Source organism: Tamandua tetradactyla, chromosome 4, assembly GCF_023851605.1.
Source record: "Tamandua tetradactyla isolate mTamTet1 chromosome 4, mTamTet1.pri, whole genome shotgun sequence".
In the NCBI taxonomy this organism is placed as follows: domain Eukaryota; kingdom Metazoa; phylum Chordata; class Mammalia; order Pilosa; family Myrmecophagidae; genus Tamandua; species Tamandua tetradactyla.
The window spans coordinates 29,948,426-29,966,379 of NC_135330.1; the positions used below are offsets into that span (position 1 = coordinate 29,948,426).

General features: G+C 34.2%; 1 protein-coding gene across 7 annotated transcripts in view; it reads right to left on the reverse strand.

Annotated features, from left to right (window-relative positions):
- COP1 (COP1 E3 ubiquitin ligase) overlaps nucleotides 1–17,954 on the reverse strand; it is a 277,716-nt gene that overhangs the window by 81,566 nt on the left and 178,196 nt on the right. For all 7 annotated transcript variants that reach the window (XM_077157085.1, XM_077157084.1, XM_077157080.1 and 4 more), the window contains one exon: nucleotides 9,916–10,032. In XM_077157085.1, coding sequence (XP_077013200.1) covers nucleotides 9,916–10,032 — 117 coding nt within the window. The remainder of the gene's footprint in view (nucleotides 1–9,915; nucleotides 10,033–17,954) is intronic.

Consider the following 17,954-nt stretch of genomic DNA (forward strand, 5'->3'; position numbering starts at 1 on the left):
TTCATAGGCAGAGAAGAGAGACATGGATGTTTGGAGATGTTTGGAGCCCATTAGACATTGCCATGACATATAAAGCAAGCCAGAACCTAGAGAGAGCCAAGAGAAACCAAGAGATAAAAGCCAGCCCTGGAGAAGCAAAATGAGGAACAGAGGCTGAAAGCAATGAAGCCCACGCAGATGCCAGCCACATGACTACTCAGCTGACAGAGGTGTTCTGGACCCATAAGCCTTTTTAAATTGAGGTATTTTTCCCTGGATGCCTTAATTTGGACATTTTCATAGGCTTGGGACTATAAACTTGTACCTTATAAAATTCCCTTTTTAAAAGCCATTCCATTTTTGGTATATCACATTCTGGCAGCATTAAGCATCTAATACAGGATAGAAAGGTTTAAGCTTCTTTTTTTAATGAACAAAACTGAAAGCTCTATTACCTGATACAGTTTTCTGCCTTATACAATTTGGCTTATCTTAGCCTACAATAAAGTCAACTATTATATTATCAATTATAAATTCTCTTTGAACTGAAATGTTTTACAACGGTTACAAAACTTATGCCAACTATGTCAAAAGTTAAAATTAGAAAAAAATTTTAATTGAAATATGAGAAACTGTTTTATATATTCATTCAAAAAGGACCTTTCATAGCTTAATTATGGTATACTTATAACTTTCGAGTACATGTATAATCCTTTCACATGAAAGCATAGGTTGTAGAATCAAACAAATTTCCAAGCATATTAGAATTAAATACACATAAGCACACAGATACTGTGACCACATTTATAGTAAAAGGAAGATAACTATGAAGGCCATTTCATGAAAACACCTACTGTTTTTGGGTAAATCACTACTAAAAATATAGCTGTTTTTCCAGCTGTTATAAAGGAATACTCAACTTTTGTGTAACTAGAAAAGCTAAATAGCCTTCTTATTCTTTCATGAAGGTTTTCTTTCTGTAAGTGTTTTTGAAACTTTGGGATAGGGGAAACGGTTGATTTTTTAAAGCTACTTTCTCTTCAAATATAGATAGTATTACTATTTTATCTTTATGTTTGAGTAAAGATGAAATGGAAACAGAAAGAACTTGTTGGGAACTGAATCATGACCTGCATAAAAGGCATGTTCAGGTCCCAACCCCTGGTGTATGGGTGTGAACCATTTGTAAACAGGACCTTTGAAATTACTAGTAAAGGTGTTTCCAAACCAAATAAGGGTGGGCCTTAAATCTATATGGCTCAAGTCCTTATAAAAGCAAAGGAAATTGGAAACAGAGAGAAGCTACATAGGGAGAAACCAGAAGCTACCAATCAATGGAACCTAGAAGAGAAAGGAAAAGACGCTGCCATGCATCAGAAAAACTAAGGACCAAGGATCATCTGTAGCCAGCCCCAGAATGCCAGTCTTCTGACAGAAAGTACTGTCTTGCTGATACCTGGACTTTGGACTTCTCCTAGCCTCAAAATTGTAAGCAATAAAGAACCATTGTTTAAACCAATCCCTGTATGGTATTTGTTTTAGCAGATCAGAAACTAAAAACTTAAGCTTGCAGAAAGGAAGAACTCGATCAGAGGTGAAAAATTGAGAGCAAAGGAAAACAGGAAGTTAGAGGATCATTTGATTACTGAGATGAAGTGGGAAGTTGCACTGAAGTTGGAAAACCTATACTACAGATCATTCTAGTTTCCTGGCCAACCCCAAGCATCAATCACCGTCTGTTCAGAAAAAAATACTGCTGGGTGCTAAATTAGCTATTTAATTATTTACTGATTATTTCAGCAACAGAGATGCTGCTGCCTAATTATAACTTTTTCCTTTAATTAATCAGAAGTCATTACCACAATAGTTGGTTACATTTTGTAATTAACATTTTTCAGGGAATATGCACATTTAGAAAAACAACAAAAATTTAAACTGCTAAAAAAGTAGAGTTTCACAATGAAATATTTTGAAGAAAAAACCTGAAATCTAAGGGGCCTAACTAAAACCTTCCTCACCCACAGCCCTATGACCTTTATAAATTTATAACCTGAAATCCAAATCTGACTTTGGCTTTACACTCTAATACTTCTGCAAACACGGTAGGCAGCAAACAAGGCAGGCAACAATTTTTCTCCCATTTATCATAATCTAAACAATGTATATTAGTAATAAGATTTTAAGCATATATATTTATTGGGAATTTACTAGGTGCAGCAATAGGGGATACAATGGGGGAATACAATACAATGATGGACAAGACTTGCTTTGTGATGCTTACATTCAAGTATGGGAGACAGGCATAACAAATGTATAATAAATAAATATAGTGAAGCAATGAGATAAAGAGGAATGGGAGTGATTAGAGAGTCTCCTTTAAAAAGCATTGTCAGGAAGGCCTCTTTAAGGAGATCACTTTTAATATGAGACATAGTAAATGTATAGCTGGCAGGGGAAGAGTATTTCATGCAGAAGAAGTCTGAGCAGGAGGTTAACTTTTTTCTGACTTGTGTGAACTCATTTGTAAATTGGATCTTTGAAAACGTTAAGGTCAAACTGAATCAGGGTGGGCATTAATTCAAAGTGACTGGAGATCTTATAAGTAGAGGAAATTAAACACAGTGGCAACAGAAGCTCAGGTGGAGACTGAAGGAGATCTCCGTGCGATGGAGGCAGAGACCGACTGCCAGCAAACCACCACAAGAATGCTACCGACTTCAGAGAAGCATGGCATGAAAGCCCTTGATTTTGAACTTCAAGTCTCAAAATTGAAACCATAAATTCCTCTTTTTAAGCTAACCAGTCTGTGGTATCTTTCATAGCAGCCCTGCTAATTAACACAAACACTCAGGTAGGGATTTCTAGTAAGTAGCACATATGTGCCTGGATTCTTGAGCTAAGTGTAGGTTTGTGATGGGATGTAGGAGTCAGCTAGCTAAACAGAATAACTAAATGGAGAAAATAGGTCAAGGAGAATTTACAGAGTGGCAAGAGGACAGAACAATGAATGACAAATTTCAAGGAGAGATCAAGAAATACAACTTAGAAGTATAGATGAGAAACACATGATGAAAACCATTTATGCTATCACTAAATCAGACACATAAAAATAAACTGTAGTTCTGGATCAGATCTTCCCATCAAATGAGTAATGAGCACATTTTTAATATTCAGAACTTTCTGAACCTTCAATAAAAAATAAATGGCTATAGACCACTTATTTTTAATTACACCTATTACTAACAGGATATTCTCAGAAAGGTTGCAAAAAGAAACAGAGAAAATATTGTAGCTATATAAATTACAAACAAATATTTGTATTACTAAAGCTAAAATAACTTTGCCAACACAGTATTTTTGAGACACTATTTTACATTCTTTAAAATGTACTTTGTTAAAACTCAAACACTGCATACAATCAAGATGGCAGATTGAAACTTCAGGGCTCTGCCTCTCCAAAGAAGCTTTGAACAAACAACAAAACCTGGCAGAAACATCTTACTCAAAGCTCCAGAAAACAGTTAAAGGACTGAAGTAACAGGGCAAATAGTTGAATATCTTTTCATGTACCCCTTAGTCATCTTTATTTCCTCTTTGGAGAAATATCTATTCCTGTTTGACCATTTTTAAAATTAGATTGTTTGTCTTTTTATTATTGAGTTGCAGGCTTTCTCTATATGTACTGAATATCAAACCCTTATCGGATATATGGTTTCCAAATATTTTCTCCCACTGAGTTGGATGCCTTTTCACCATTTTAATGAAGTTCTCTGAAGTACTGAAGTATTCGTTTTTTGTGAGTTCCCATTTATCTATTTCCTCTTTTGTTGCTTGTGCTTTTGGTATAAAGTCTAAAAAAGTACCACCTATGACTAGATCTTGAAGATGTTTCTCTACATTTATTTTCTAGTTTTACTGCACTGGTTCTTATATTTAGGTCTTTGATTGGTTTATGTTAATTTTTGAATAGGATATGAGACAGAGGTCCTCCTTCATTCTTTTGATTATAGATAACCAGTTCAAAATCAATTGACCATATATTTATCTGAGGGTCTATTTCTGAACTCTTAACTAGATTTCATTGATCAATATATCTGTCGTTATGTCAGTACCATGTGTTTTGACCACTGTGGTTTTATAATAGGCTTTAAAGTCCGGAAGTGTGCCCTCCCACTTCAGTCTTCTTTTTCAAGACACTTTTGGCTATTTGAGACCCCCTTACCCTTCCAAATAAAATTGATAATTAGCTTCTCCATTTCTACGAAGTAGTCTTTTGGAATTTTGATTGGTATTGCAATTAATCTGCAGATCAATTTGGGTAGAATCTTAATGGCATTTAGCCCTCCAATCCATTAACATGGAATGTCTTTTCATTTATTCAGGTATTTTTTGACTTTTTTAGCAATGTTTTACAGTTTTCTGCATATAATTCCTTTGCATCCTTGATTAGGTTTATTCCTAGACATTTGATTCTTTTCAGTTTTACTGTAAATAGAATTATTTTTCCTGATTAACTCCTTGGATAGCTTATTATTAGTGTACAAGCACCTGTGATGTCTGCATGTTGATCTTGTATCCCACCACTCTGCTGAACTCATTTATTAGCTCAAGTAGTTTTGCTGTCATTTTTTCTGGATTTTTCTAGTTATAAGATCATGTTATCTGCAAATAGCAACAGTTTTAGTTCTTCCTTCCCAATTTAGATGCCTATTATTTCCCCTAACTGCTCTAGCAAAATGTCCACTGTAATCACAGTGATAACAGTGGACATACTTGTTTTGTTCCTATTCTTAGAGGGAAAGCTTTCAGTCTCTTACCATTGAGTATGATGTTAGCTGTGGGTTTTTCAAATATGCCCCTTATCATGTTGAGGAAGTTTCTTTCGATTACTACTTTTTGAAATGCTTTTACCATGAAAGGACGCTGAATTTTGTCAAATGCTGTTTCTGCATCTATTGAGATGATCATGTGGTTTTTACCTTCTATTTTCTTAATGTGGTGTACTACATTCATTGATTTTCTGGTGTTGAACCACCCTTGTAGATCCGGAATCACTTGATCATGGTGTAAAATTCTTTTAACATGTTGTTAGATTCTATTTGCAAGTATTTTGTTGAGGATTTTTGCATTCATATTCATTCATTAGAGATACTGGTCTGAACTTTCTTTTAATATCTTTAACTGGCTTTGGTATTTGGGTGATATTGGCTTTATAGAATGAGGTAGGTAATGTTCCCTCTTCTTTAATTTTTGGGAAGAGTTTGTGCAAGAATGGTATTATTTCTCCTTGGAATGCTTGGTAAAACTTGCCTGTGAAGCCACCATAGACTTTGTTTGTTAGTAGGTTTCTGATGACTGATTTGATCCCCTTATATGTGATTGGTTTGCTGAGGTCTACTATTTCTTCTGAAGTCAGTGTTGTTTGCAGGAAGTTGTTCATTTCATCTAAGTTGTCTAACTTGTTGGCATACAGTTGTTTACTGGAAAGTCTTATGATCTTTTTTATTTCTTCAGGGTCTGTGGTAATGCCCCCACCTCCACTTTTTTACTTTATTATTTGCAGCTTCTCTCTTTTCATCTTTGTCAGCTTAGCAAAGGGTTTGTTGATTTTACTGATCTTCTCAAAAGAACCAAGTTTTGGTTCTACTGATTCTCTCTATTGTTTTTTTAGTTATCAATTTCATGATTTCTGCTCTAATCTTTGTTATTTCTTTTCTTCTGCATACTTTGGGATTAGTTTGCTGTTCTTTCTTCAGTTTCTCCAGTTGTTCAGTTAGGTCATTAATTTTAGCTCTTTCCTCCTATTTAATGAAGGCGTTTAGGGCTATAAATTTCCCTCAACACTGCCTTTGCTGCATCTGATAAGTTTTGATATGCTGTGTTCTTGTTTTCATTTGTCTCAATATATTTACTGACACCTCTTGCAATTTCTTCTTTGATCCACTGATTATTTAAGACAGTGTTGTTTAAGCTCCACATATTCATAAATTTTTCGTTTCTCTGTTTGTTGATTTGATTCATTCCATTATGATCAGAGAAAGTACTTTGAGAAACTTCCATCAACTTTATTAAGACCTGTTTTGTGCCCCAGCGCATGGTCTATCCTTAAGAATGTTCCATGAGTAGTTAAGAAGAATGTGTATATTGCTGTCTTGGGACACAGTATTCTATATATGTCTATTAGATTTAGTTCATTTATATTATCTAGGTTCTTTGTTTCTTAATTGATCCTCTTTTAGTTGTTCTCTCTATTAGAGAGAGTGGTATGCTAAAGTGTCCCACTATTATGGTAGAGTCATCTATTACTCCTATACTCCCTTGAGTTTTACCAGTGTTTGCCCCATGTACTTTGGGGCACTATTATTAGGAGCACAGATATTTATAATTATTATTTTTTTCCTGGTAAATTGCCCACTTTATCACTATAGTGTCCTTTTTATCTCATAATATTTTTGCAATTAAAGTCTACTTTGCTGATATTAACATAGCTACCCAAGTTTTCTTCTGACTGCTACTTGAATGGAATATCTTTTTCCATCCTTTCATTTTCAACCTACTTGCATCTTTGGGTCTAAGATGAGTCTCTTGTAAACAGTATATAGAAGGATCATATTTTTAATACATTCTGCAAATATTGTCTTTTGATTGGGGAATTTAATCCATTAACATTCAAAGTTATTACTGTAAAGACAGTTCTTGATTCAACATCTTACCCTTTGGTTTTTACATATTAGTTCTATTTTTTTCTCTCTTTTTATCCTCCAAGTTACCCTTACTAATAATCTTCCATTCTGTACCCTCCTCTAGACCTCTAGTCTTTTCCATCAACTACTTTACTGAGCAAACAAAACTAGTAAGTTAATGGGAGGTGAAGACTTTTAGTTATAATCAAAAGGGGAGATGCTCTCTCAAGAATGAAGAAATGGGGAAACTCTTTCTCAAGAAAGCTGGATAAAATGAAATACCAATTCAGGATGAAAGAGAAGATATTATTGTCTGCATAAGAAATTAAAGAGATGATAAGGCAATATTATGAACAACTTTATGGAAACAAATTAGAAAACTTAGATGAAAAATGATAAATTCCTAGAAAAACATAAATTATCAAAACTGACTTCAAGAAGAAATAGAAAAATCTGAAAAGACTGATAAGATGTAAGAAATTGACATAGGAAATAAACATCATCCTATTAAGTAAGGCCCAGGCCCAGATGGCTTAACTGGTGAATTCTATAAAATATTTATAGAAATAATACCAATTTTTCACATACTCATTCAGAAAACAAAGAAAGGAACACATCCCCATCAATTTTATACAAACAGTCAGAAATGATGTCAAAATAAAAAGCAAACCACAGAAAAGAAAAAATATCCCTCATGAACAAAGACATAAAAGTACTTAAAATATTAGCAAATATATCTAGCAACATATAAAAAAAGATTTTATATCATGAACAAGAAGGATTTTTCCCAGAAGAGCAAGGTTGGTTTAGCATAAAAAAAAAAATCAACTAATCTAATACCCTATAGTATTATAAGAAAGGACAAAAACCATATGATCATCTCAACAGAGGCAAAAAAAATCTTCATGATTCAATTCTCACTCATGATAAACTCTCAGCAAACCAGTAATAGAAGAAACTAAATCTGATAAAAGGCATCTATGAAAAACTCACAGTAAAGAATATAGTTAATTCTGAATGTGTTTGCTTTAAGACAAGAAAGTTATGCATTTACCACTTCTATTCAACATTGTATTTGAGCTTCTAGCTAATGCAATAAAGCAAAAGGCATCTAAGCAGTGAAAGAAAAAGTTGTCTTAATTTACAAATGACTTAATTTATAGATGATATGATCTAAAACATAAAAAACCTCAAGAAATTCACAATAAAACTAAGGAAAAATTTATGGGATACAATCAATACTTAAAAACCAATTGCATTTTTATATATTAGCAACAAATAATCTGAAAATGAAATCAGGAAAATAATTCCATCCACTATATTATCTAAAATAATAAAATACTTAGGAATAAATTTAACAAAAGAAGTACAAGACTTGTACACTGAAAAATACAAAATAATGCTGAGATGAATTGACACTGATGAGAAAAATGAAAGAAGACCTAATACTAAAACTTACGTAGCAATAACTACCTAAGAAAAGGGATGGAAAAAGTATCTCATTTAAAACAGCAACAAAAATTGTAGTTGCATAGAAAAATCAATTAGGCTCAGGAACTAAATGCTGAAAACTATAAAATCTCATTGCAAGATAGAAAACAGTCCAAACAAATAGAAAGGCAGTGTGTGGGAAGACATGTCAGCACAGTATCAGTGCTTCCAAAATTAAAAAATAAATATAACGCATATCTGACAAGAATCCTAAAAAGAGTTTTTCTAGAATTGAGAAAATATAAAACTTAAAGATTAAGCTGAAAAATGCCAAAATAAACTAAGAAATGTATGAAAAATTATAACAGTGTGGCAGAAATTGCTTACCAGATAGAAGAATTTTTAGAGTAGGTTCCCATTTGCCAGGAAGGAAAACATTTAAGATGACATATGTAACATTTACACCTATTAGTTAAATCCTGCTACTAACTTCTATTCATAAATAATGACTAATAGTTAATGAATGCTCACAAAGTAAAAATAACATTAAAACTTGCAATATACAATTGCAAGACAAAATAGTAATGAGAATAAACAATTATTGAGAACCATATTATAGAATAAACAATTATTGAGCACCATATTATAAGAGTTTTTACACCAAGCATTTTTCATTACCTTCATAACATCCCCAAAGCACTACCACTATTTTAAAAACAAGGAACTTGGGCACAGACATTATCCAACTTTCCCATGGTGAAATTTATAGTAAGCTACGAGAGGGAGTTAAAAAAGGCAGTAGGCTTAAAAGGAAAAGAACACACTTAAGAAAGATTATGCTAATGAAGAGAATTCTAGACATATTTACATGTTCATATCCTTTTCAAACTTAATTATTAAAATATGTCAGTATCCCAGTGGCATAAATACACAAGCAAAAATAAGGAAAAGGTGTAATGACGTATTTAGTTTAAATTGTGCTTTCCTTTGTAAAAGTTAAGGATGTTGTCTCGATATGGTGCTAACTTATCTTTTTTTAAAAACTGAGATAATCAATTTTAAAAAAAGAATCAAGGAGATCTCACAGTAGCAGAAGTGAAATTACAGATATTCATTGTTTTAGGGGTCAGATACAAAAAAAGGGATATTAAGAATAGGGTGATTATATGACTTATCTTCTAATCTATGATACTTTGGAGAATGAAAGAGAACACTAATAATAACTATGATAGATGTAAACTATGACTGCCTCTGGCAAACCCAGACATACAATCACCCTGGTCAAGAAACATACTTTATCAAAAGATTATTTGCTATTATGATAATAGCTAATTTTTTTAATTACTTACTATATTAGCATGTACTCCAAGAAAGAAGATATTTTATCTTATTCACTGCCCCTAGATAGATGCTTTGTGCATAGTAGGCAATCAATAAATAATAGTTATAGGAAATAATAGGTTTCCTTAAAAAAAAAATTCTTGTGTCTATGTAACACAGTTTAATCGCTTAAACATCATTATGACCTAAGTTCATGAATAAGAAATAAGCATTAGCTGAAGCATGCAAAGACAAACAACAAAAAAAATCAATAACAAATCTATTTCTCTATATTAAATGTATGTGACAGAATAGTGTAATTAAGGCACAGAATTAAATGATTAATGATGGTGTACTTCATGCTTCTAATTTAGAGTCTAATAATTAACTCAAAATTTAAAACTAGAAAGGACAATCATTCTTTTTTAAAATGCTCTTCTGTAGTAGTCCTGATGTTCAATCAATAGTAGAGAGGAAGACAAATGTGATTTCACTTACTTACCTGCACAGCCAAACGCCAAATGGTAACGAGAAGAGGGGCTGAACTTGACACAGCACACATTAGCCTTGGCCTCAATGCTTGCCACTGAGTTGTCTAGATTGGTAGACCACAGCTTCACTAAGGGCAAAGGACAATAACAATGAAGTAAACACTTAGCTTCTGTAAACTAGAGGTCTGCTAATATTCCAGGTAATCTTTTTTGTGCAAATCTAAATCATTTTTGTTTATTGGACCAATTCAGCTGAATGATTAAATATTAGAATAGTTTATGGAAACCAAAACAGTTTCAATGTCAGAAATCAACATTGATAAACAATGACCGTATACGGAGAGATAACATGGTCTCACAACTTGGGCATAAAGACGGGGTCAAAGAAGCAATCGAGAGCTAAATGATAGGCATATGTATATTCGTCTTAAGATAGTGCATGTGTTTTATATATGCTTTCACTCATATGATATATACAAGAATTAAAATATATCTTAAAGAACTTTAAAAGCAAATTTAAAATTTTATGTAGGAATTCATTTATGTGATTTAAGTAAATCACATAATATGATTTTCTTCATGTATCACAAAATAGTCTACTTTCCATTTTTTCCCAACCAGTTTAAAATCTAAATACCACTTTATCTCACAGGCCATATAAAACAACAGACAGCAGACACATTTGGTCCATGTGTTGTACTTTGCCAACACCCGCTTTAGATTCTCTCATCTTGTTCCTCAAATGATATATGAAAATAATGGTATTTTAAAAATTTTAAAATAATTTTAAAACAAAAGCTATACTCTTAGAGAATAAGCAGGGTACTGACATAAATAAATATAGGTATAAAATTCATACATTAGTGTATTTTCATATAATAGTTTATTTACTGCTACTATACTGATTATACATACGAGAACCCTAAAGCAAAGAAAGTTAGGTCACACAGCTAAAAAGTTGATAAACTAGGATGTGAACCACAGGCCATGTTTTTAACTTCCATTCTATCTCTGCTTTTTTGCCCTCTCTCTATTACTTGATATTTTAAACAATAAAAATGTCTTAATAGACACTAGAATAAATGCATAGAAGAGATTTTCAGGATATAATGCTGCAATCTTGGCTGCACATTAAAATAAGATCTTCCTATCCATCTTTCAGTCTTTCTCAATGCTCCACACAGATGGGGGTCTAGGAATTGTTACTTTTTTTTAAAGCTCTCCACATGATTCTAATGTGCATTTGGAGATGAGAACCACCAATACTGAAAATGGAGGAATAGCTAAATCTTAGGATCTTTTAAAGAAGGCTAATATAGAATCTTGTACATTATAGGAGGGGAGGAAAAGGAAAAAAATCATTCTCGAAAAATATCACTTTTATGAAATGGTATTTGATAAGAATAATAGAATTTCTTTAATATGTGCAATCTCAGAGTAAAAACTAATTACTAAAAATGTTATTTACAAACTAATAAATATATTAACCTTCATAGAAGAAAATAATACACTTATTATTAAAAGAATAAGGATTTTAAATAGCAATGTTTCATGTTATTTTTTCAAACAGAAATTATGCACTATTTCAATTACAATGTAATCTTTCCAGATATTAAGATATACAATTATGAGATGAGATAACTAGCTAGAATTAAAAAATGCATGTGAAACACAGCACCTATAGATTAATTATTAAGTGGAGTTTGGTAGGAGTATATTCTAACAACCTATGAACCAAAGTTAAACCACGATAAAGATTTATGGAATGCAATTAAGTCTAGTGGAGTTTTCAATGGATGTGAAATATATGACAAATGCAACATAAAGGGAAAAAGGTACAGAACCAATAAGGTTTCAAAGCCTCTACACTTTACTTGAAATGGTAAGATATTAATTCTAAATACAATGTGAAATGTTAAGTATATATATATATATATATATATATATATTGCAATCCCTAAAGCAAACACAAAATATATTATACAAAAAATGTTTTATATCCCTAAAGCAAAATGTAAATGGCCTAACACACTAAGTAAAAGACGAAAGCTATCAGATTACATATATTTCTTGAAAAGTTCAAATAGAGGCTGTCTACAAACAACCACTTTAAAGATAAAGCATAAAAAAGATAAAAGAGAATAAAACAATACATTTTGTAAGCACTAAAAAAATGAAAGCTATAATGTTTATAATGCAATTTTATTGAGATATATTCATATACCACATAATCGTCTAAAATATACAATCAATGGTTCACAGTATCATAATATAGTTGTGCAAACCCCATCAAATTCAATCTTTTTTTTTTTTTTTTTGCATGGGCAGTCAGTGGGAATCAAACTCGGGTCTCCAGCATGGTAGGCAAGAACTCTGCCACTATGCTACTGTTGACCACCCACATTCAATTTTTTTGAACTTTTAAAATTGTATAATATAACATATATACAAAGTAAAGCAAGAAAACAGCAATCATTTCCAAAGCACTCTTCAACAAGTAGTTACAGGAATATAGTATATAGAATGTGTCATGGGCTACTATATCATCATCTCAATTTATCCTTCTAGCCATTCAAGAATATAGGCAGCTAGGAGGAATAAATATTTTTTTATCATCACAATGATAAAAAGAAATATCAACATAATGATTCAGCAATCATATTCGTTTGTTAAACCCTACCTTCTCTGTATAACTCCACCATCACCTTTGATCTTTCTATTCCACCCTTTAGGGGTATTTGGGCTATGCCCATTCTAACTTTTTCATGCTGGAAGGGGCTGTCAATAATATGGGGTAGGGAGATGGAACCAGCTGATGTTCTGGAGATGCTGGGCCCTCTAAGTTTCAGGACTTATCCGGTCTAGGGACCCATCTGGAAAGTTACCCTAGTGCATGGAACCTTTGTAGAATTATATATATTGCCCTAGGTGTTCTTTAGGATTGGCTGGAATGGTTCTGGTTGGCATCACATTCTATTTTTAAACATTTTAGTTGCTCCAAAAAATGGAAAAATAAGAATAAAAATAAAAGTAAAAAAGAACCCCCCAAACATCCCATACTCCCTTATCCTCCCTTATTATTTAATTATTTTTTGTCTTTGATTTCTTACTCATCTGTCCATACACTGGATACAGGGAGTTTCAGTCACACAGTTTTCACAATCATATGGTCACACAGGAAAAAGCTATACGGTTATACATTCATTTCTTCAAGAATCAAGGCTACTAGATTACAGTTCGACAGTTTCAGGTGTTTTCTTCTAGCTACTCCAATACAGCAAAAACTGAAAAGAGATATATACACACCTATATCTTATATATCTATATCTTATATATCTCTCTCTCTATATATGTTATATATAGAGAGAGAGATATATATAACATATAAGAATAACTTCCCGAATGACCTCTCAAATCTATTTGAAATCTTTCAGCCATGGAAAATTTATTTTGTTTCATTTCTCTTTCTCCATTTGGTTAAGAAGTCTTTCTCAATCCCACGATGCCAAGGCCAGGCTCACTGCTGGGAGTCAAGTTCCACATTGCCAGGGAGAATTACACCCCTGGGAATTACGTCCCTATAGGGGCAAAGACGGTGAGTTTACCTGCAGAGTTGTCTTAGAGAGAGAGAGGCCACATCTGAGCAACAAAAGAGGGTCTCTAGAGGGTGACTCTTAGGCATAATTGTAAGTAGTCTTAGCTCCTCCTTTGCAGGAATAAGTTTCATAAGGGCAAGCTTTAAGATCAAGGGCTTGGCTTATTAAATTGGCAGTCTCAAATGTTTGCAATAATAACAAGTCTTCCCCAGGTGGCCAAGTTTAATATTTCCACATTTTCCCCCAGTCCTTCAAAGGAACTTTGCAAATACTTTTTTTATCACCTGCCCAGATTATTCTCGGATGTACTGAGGCATCACAATAACGTGTACAAACCAACAAGATCTTACTTCCTATTCAAGAGTCCATTCAATTATGGTGTTCAAATAAACTAACCATACAAGTTAAATTAGATAGTGTTACAGGAAATACAAATTTTGTAAGAATAAACATCTCTTCCTTTGGTCACAAAGAAGCTGAAGTTTTAAAATACAGTCAATATAATCTTTTACTGTATATTCTGATTAACCTTAGTCCTAACCAAGTTAGCTTCATTCATATCTTTAACTGAAGTCTGATCTCTTTTTCAACCTTTTCAATAGTTGCTGTATGGAATAATGCTGACTTTCGTAGCTGTAGAACTCTAACTCTGAATCTCACAGATACCCGAAGTTCCAGGGAATGACCAGGTTATACCCAAAGAGCTCAGCATCTTAGAATTTAGAAATAACAGTTACATCCCAGGAATATACGTGACTGCTGTAAGAATTTACAATCTAGGAATCTTTACAATAAGGCTTCCCCTGATAGCCTATGCTCTTGAATTCAATTTTCAGAGTTTTGCACATTATAGTTGGTCATATTAGTGAGGTATTATAATATCTGCTTTTTCATTTCTGGCTTCATTCGACCCACTGTTCTCAAGGTTCATCCTAGTTACACATCTCATAACTTCATTCCTTCTTGCAGCCACTCAAAATTCCATTGTAGATATACACCACAGTTCGTCCTTCCAATCATCAGTCAAGGTACACTTAGGTCAACTCCAACCATTCCAAATTGTGAATATTGCCACCATAAACACCAGTATGCAAATGTTCATTCAGGTCCCTGCTTTCAGTTATTTCAAGTATATACTTAATAACAGGGTTGCAGAATCATACATCAATTCTCCTGTGGAACCAACACATTGCGCTCCAGATGGGATACAACATTCTACTTCCCTACCATCAATTAATATCTATATCTCTCCACATTTTCTCCAGGACTTGTATCTTTCTGCTTTTTTTTTTTGTTTGTTTGTCTGCTTGTTTTTTTACATGGGCAGACACCAGGAAATGAACCTGGGTTTCCGGCATGGCAGGCAAGAATTCCGCCTACTGAGCCACCGCGGCCCACCCTCTTTCTGTTAATTCTTACACCGTTTTATTCACACACCATACAATCCATCCTAAGAAAAAAAAAAAGTTCCCAGTATAATCACATAGCTAGCTATAAATTCACCACAATCTGTATGAGGACATTTCCATTTCTTCCACAAAGAAAGAAGAAGAGAAAAAGTGAATACAAAATAAAAAGAAGAAACAGCACCACACCAAAAATCTCATACCCCTCCCTTATATAAATCTCTCTTATTGACATTTAGCTTTGGTATATTGTCTTTGTTACATTTAATGGAAGTATATTACAATGTTACTGATAACCATAGACCCTAGTTTGCATTGACTGTATTTTTTCCCTATACAATCCTATTTTTCACACCTTGCATTGTTGACATCACTTGTTCTTCTTCACGTAAAAACATTTTATATTTGTACATTTAGTCATCATTACTGTCCACTCTAGGTTTCACTAAGTTACACGGTCCCAGGTTTTATCTTCTATCTTTCCTTCTGGTGTCATTCACGCCCCTAGTCTTTCTCTTTCATCTGTATTCACACTCAGCTTTGTTCAGTGTATTTAAAATATTGTGTTACCAACAGAGCTTATTGTGCTACCCATTTCTGGATTTTTACAATTCTGGTGAACATTCTGTATTCCCTCAACATCAACTGTCCAATCTGTACCCTCTTTCTAACTCCTGATAACCCATGTCCTTGACTTTAATTTTCAAAGTTCACTCATTAATGTTAGCTCATATTACTGAGACCATACAGTATTTTTCCTTTTCTCTCTAATTTCACTCAACATGATGTCCTAAGTTCACCCACATTGTTGCATGTGTCACGACTTTATTCTGATGTATCATTTTTTTTTCTTTTTTACCCTTACTGATAAGTCTTCATTCCTACACTGTTCTCCAGACCTCTTTCTCTTCCCTTTTCCTATCTGTTTGTAGTGTTTCCTTTAGTATTTCTTGAAAGTTTGTTCACAAACTTTCTCAGTGTCTTTCTGGAAATATTTTAAACTATCCCTCATTTTTGAAGGACAGCATGCCAGATATAAGATGTTGGTTGGCAGTCTTATCCTTCAATATCTTAAGTATATCATAACATTGCCTTTCACCTCCATGGTTTCTATTTCTTTTTTCTTTTTCTTTTGCAGGGGGTGGGGGTGGGTGGTACATGGGCCAGGGATTGAACCCTGGTCTGCTGCATGGCAGGCAAGCAGTCTACCACTGAATCACCCACGAACCCTCCTCCATGGTTTCTGCTGAGAACTCCACACAATCTTATTGAGCTTCCCTCCAGTATTTGATGGATTGCTTTCTCTTTATCTCCTTGTCTTTGACATTTGACAATCTGATTAATAAGTGTCCACAAATATGTCTATGCAGATTTATTCTGTTTGGGGTATGCGGAACTTCTTGGATCTGTAATTTTATGTCTTTCATAAGAGATGGGAAATTTTCAGTAAGTATTTCCTCCATTATTCTTTCTGCCTTTCTCTTCTTCCAGGACACCTATAACATGTATTTTCATACACTTCATGTTGTCACTAAATTTCCTGAGACCTTGTTCATATTTTTCCAATCTATTCCCTATCTGTTCTTTTGTGTGTAGGTGTTCAGATGTTTTGTCCTCTAATTCACTAATCCTTTCTTCTGCCTCTTCAAATCTGCTGTTGTATGTCTCCACTATGTTTCTGCATCCCTTCTATGGTGTTTTTCATTCCTATGAGTCCGGCTCTTTTACCTAGGGTTTTCTTGTTGGTTGGTTTTATTCTCTTTCTGTTCTTTGGCACTCAGTTCAATTTATTCTAGACCTCTAGCACAGCTACTGTTTAACTAATCAGGATTTTTCAGCTCTTGTTTTTCTTCCTTTGTCTACATGGAACTTTTTTGTGAGGAGGATCTCCTCAAATTTGATCAACCCCAATCAGATTTTTCCAGCCAAGGCAGGCCCAGTTCTCAGAAGTGTGTAATCAATATCAATTTTCCCTGAGTATGAGACCAGGAGGTTGTCTGACTTTCCTGTGGAGCCTCTAGACTCTGTGCTTCTCCTATCCTGCCAAGCAGGTGGCAACTTTCAGTCCACAACACCCCGCTAATGTAAAATGGTGTGGTGCCTCTAATTCTCAGCAGCCCCTGTCCCTATCAAGGGGGTGGTTGAGACAGAGGCTGAAGTGGAAGGCAAGCTTAGGCTGGATCTGATTTCTAGCTGCTGAGATCTGAATTCTCTGATAAAGAGCCACCAATAGTTGGGCCCCGCTCCCCCTTTTCTTGGGGGAGTATACAGCTTTAGAGAATTATCTCCTTTACTGGACTTGCTACTCTATCTCTGAGACCTATTTTAACTTCACCATTGCCGGATCAGCACTAACAGTTGAAGCCTGGGGTTTTTTTCTAATGAGCTGCATAAGATACGTAAAAGGAAAGAAAAGAGAAAATAAAATAATCCCTCTTCAGAGCCAGTACCCAGTCCCCAAGTTTCGGCAGTCAAGAGCTAGAGTTGTTACCCAGCTCTGTGTACCCCTTTACTTCAGGCACAGTGCTTTTCTAGTATTCTGAGCTCAAGGTCAGAGCCTTCCCCTCTCTGCCAGGAGAGAGCTCAGGGTTACTTTCCTGCTTTTTCTGGGTTTTTCTGTGCTCAGAGTTTGTATTCAACAGTACAAATTTGTTCATTAAAACCCTAACTGGAGCTCATTTGAGCTACCTTCCCTAACTCCCAGCAGAGACTACTTTTTCTTCCCACAAAGAAGTGTCTCCAACAGCCTGCCATGCCAGCAGGGGAGAATCACGAGCCTCCCAGTTTGGGGGCCTTACTTACAGTTCTGTGCTGTTGATCCCTTCCACCTGTTCTGGACTAATGCACAGTGTTTGTCTAGTCACAGATATCTCCCAAAGAGTATTCCAGACAGTTCCTATTACCAGCTGCTCTAGAAGACTACCTAAATTTCACACCTCCTTATGCTACCATCTTGTTCTGCCTCCCTGCCCTGCCTCAGCTATAATGGTTTGTAGAATATTTGACATAGTAGTTTTCAGAAGAATAAATAGAGGTAAAATGACATTA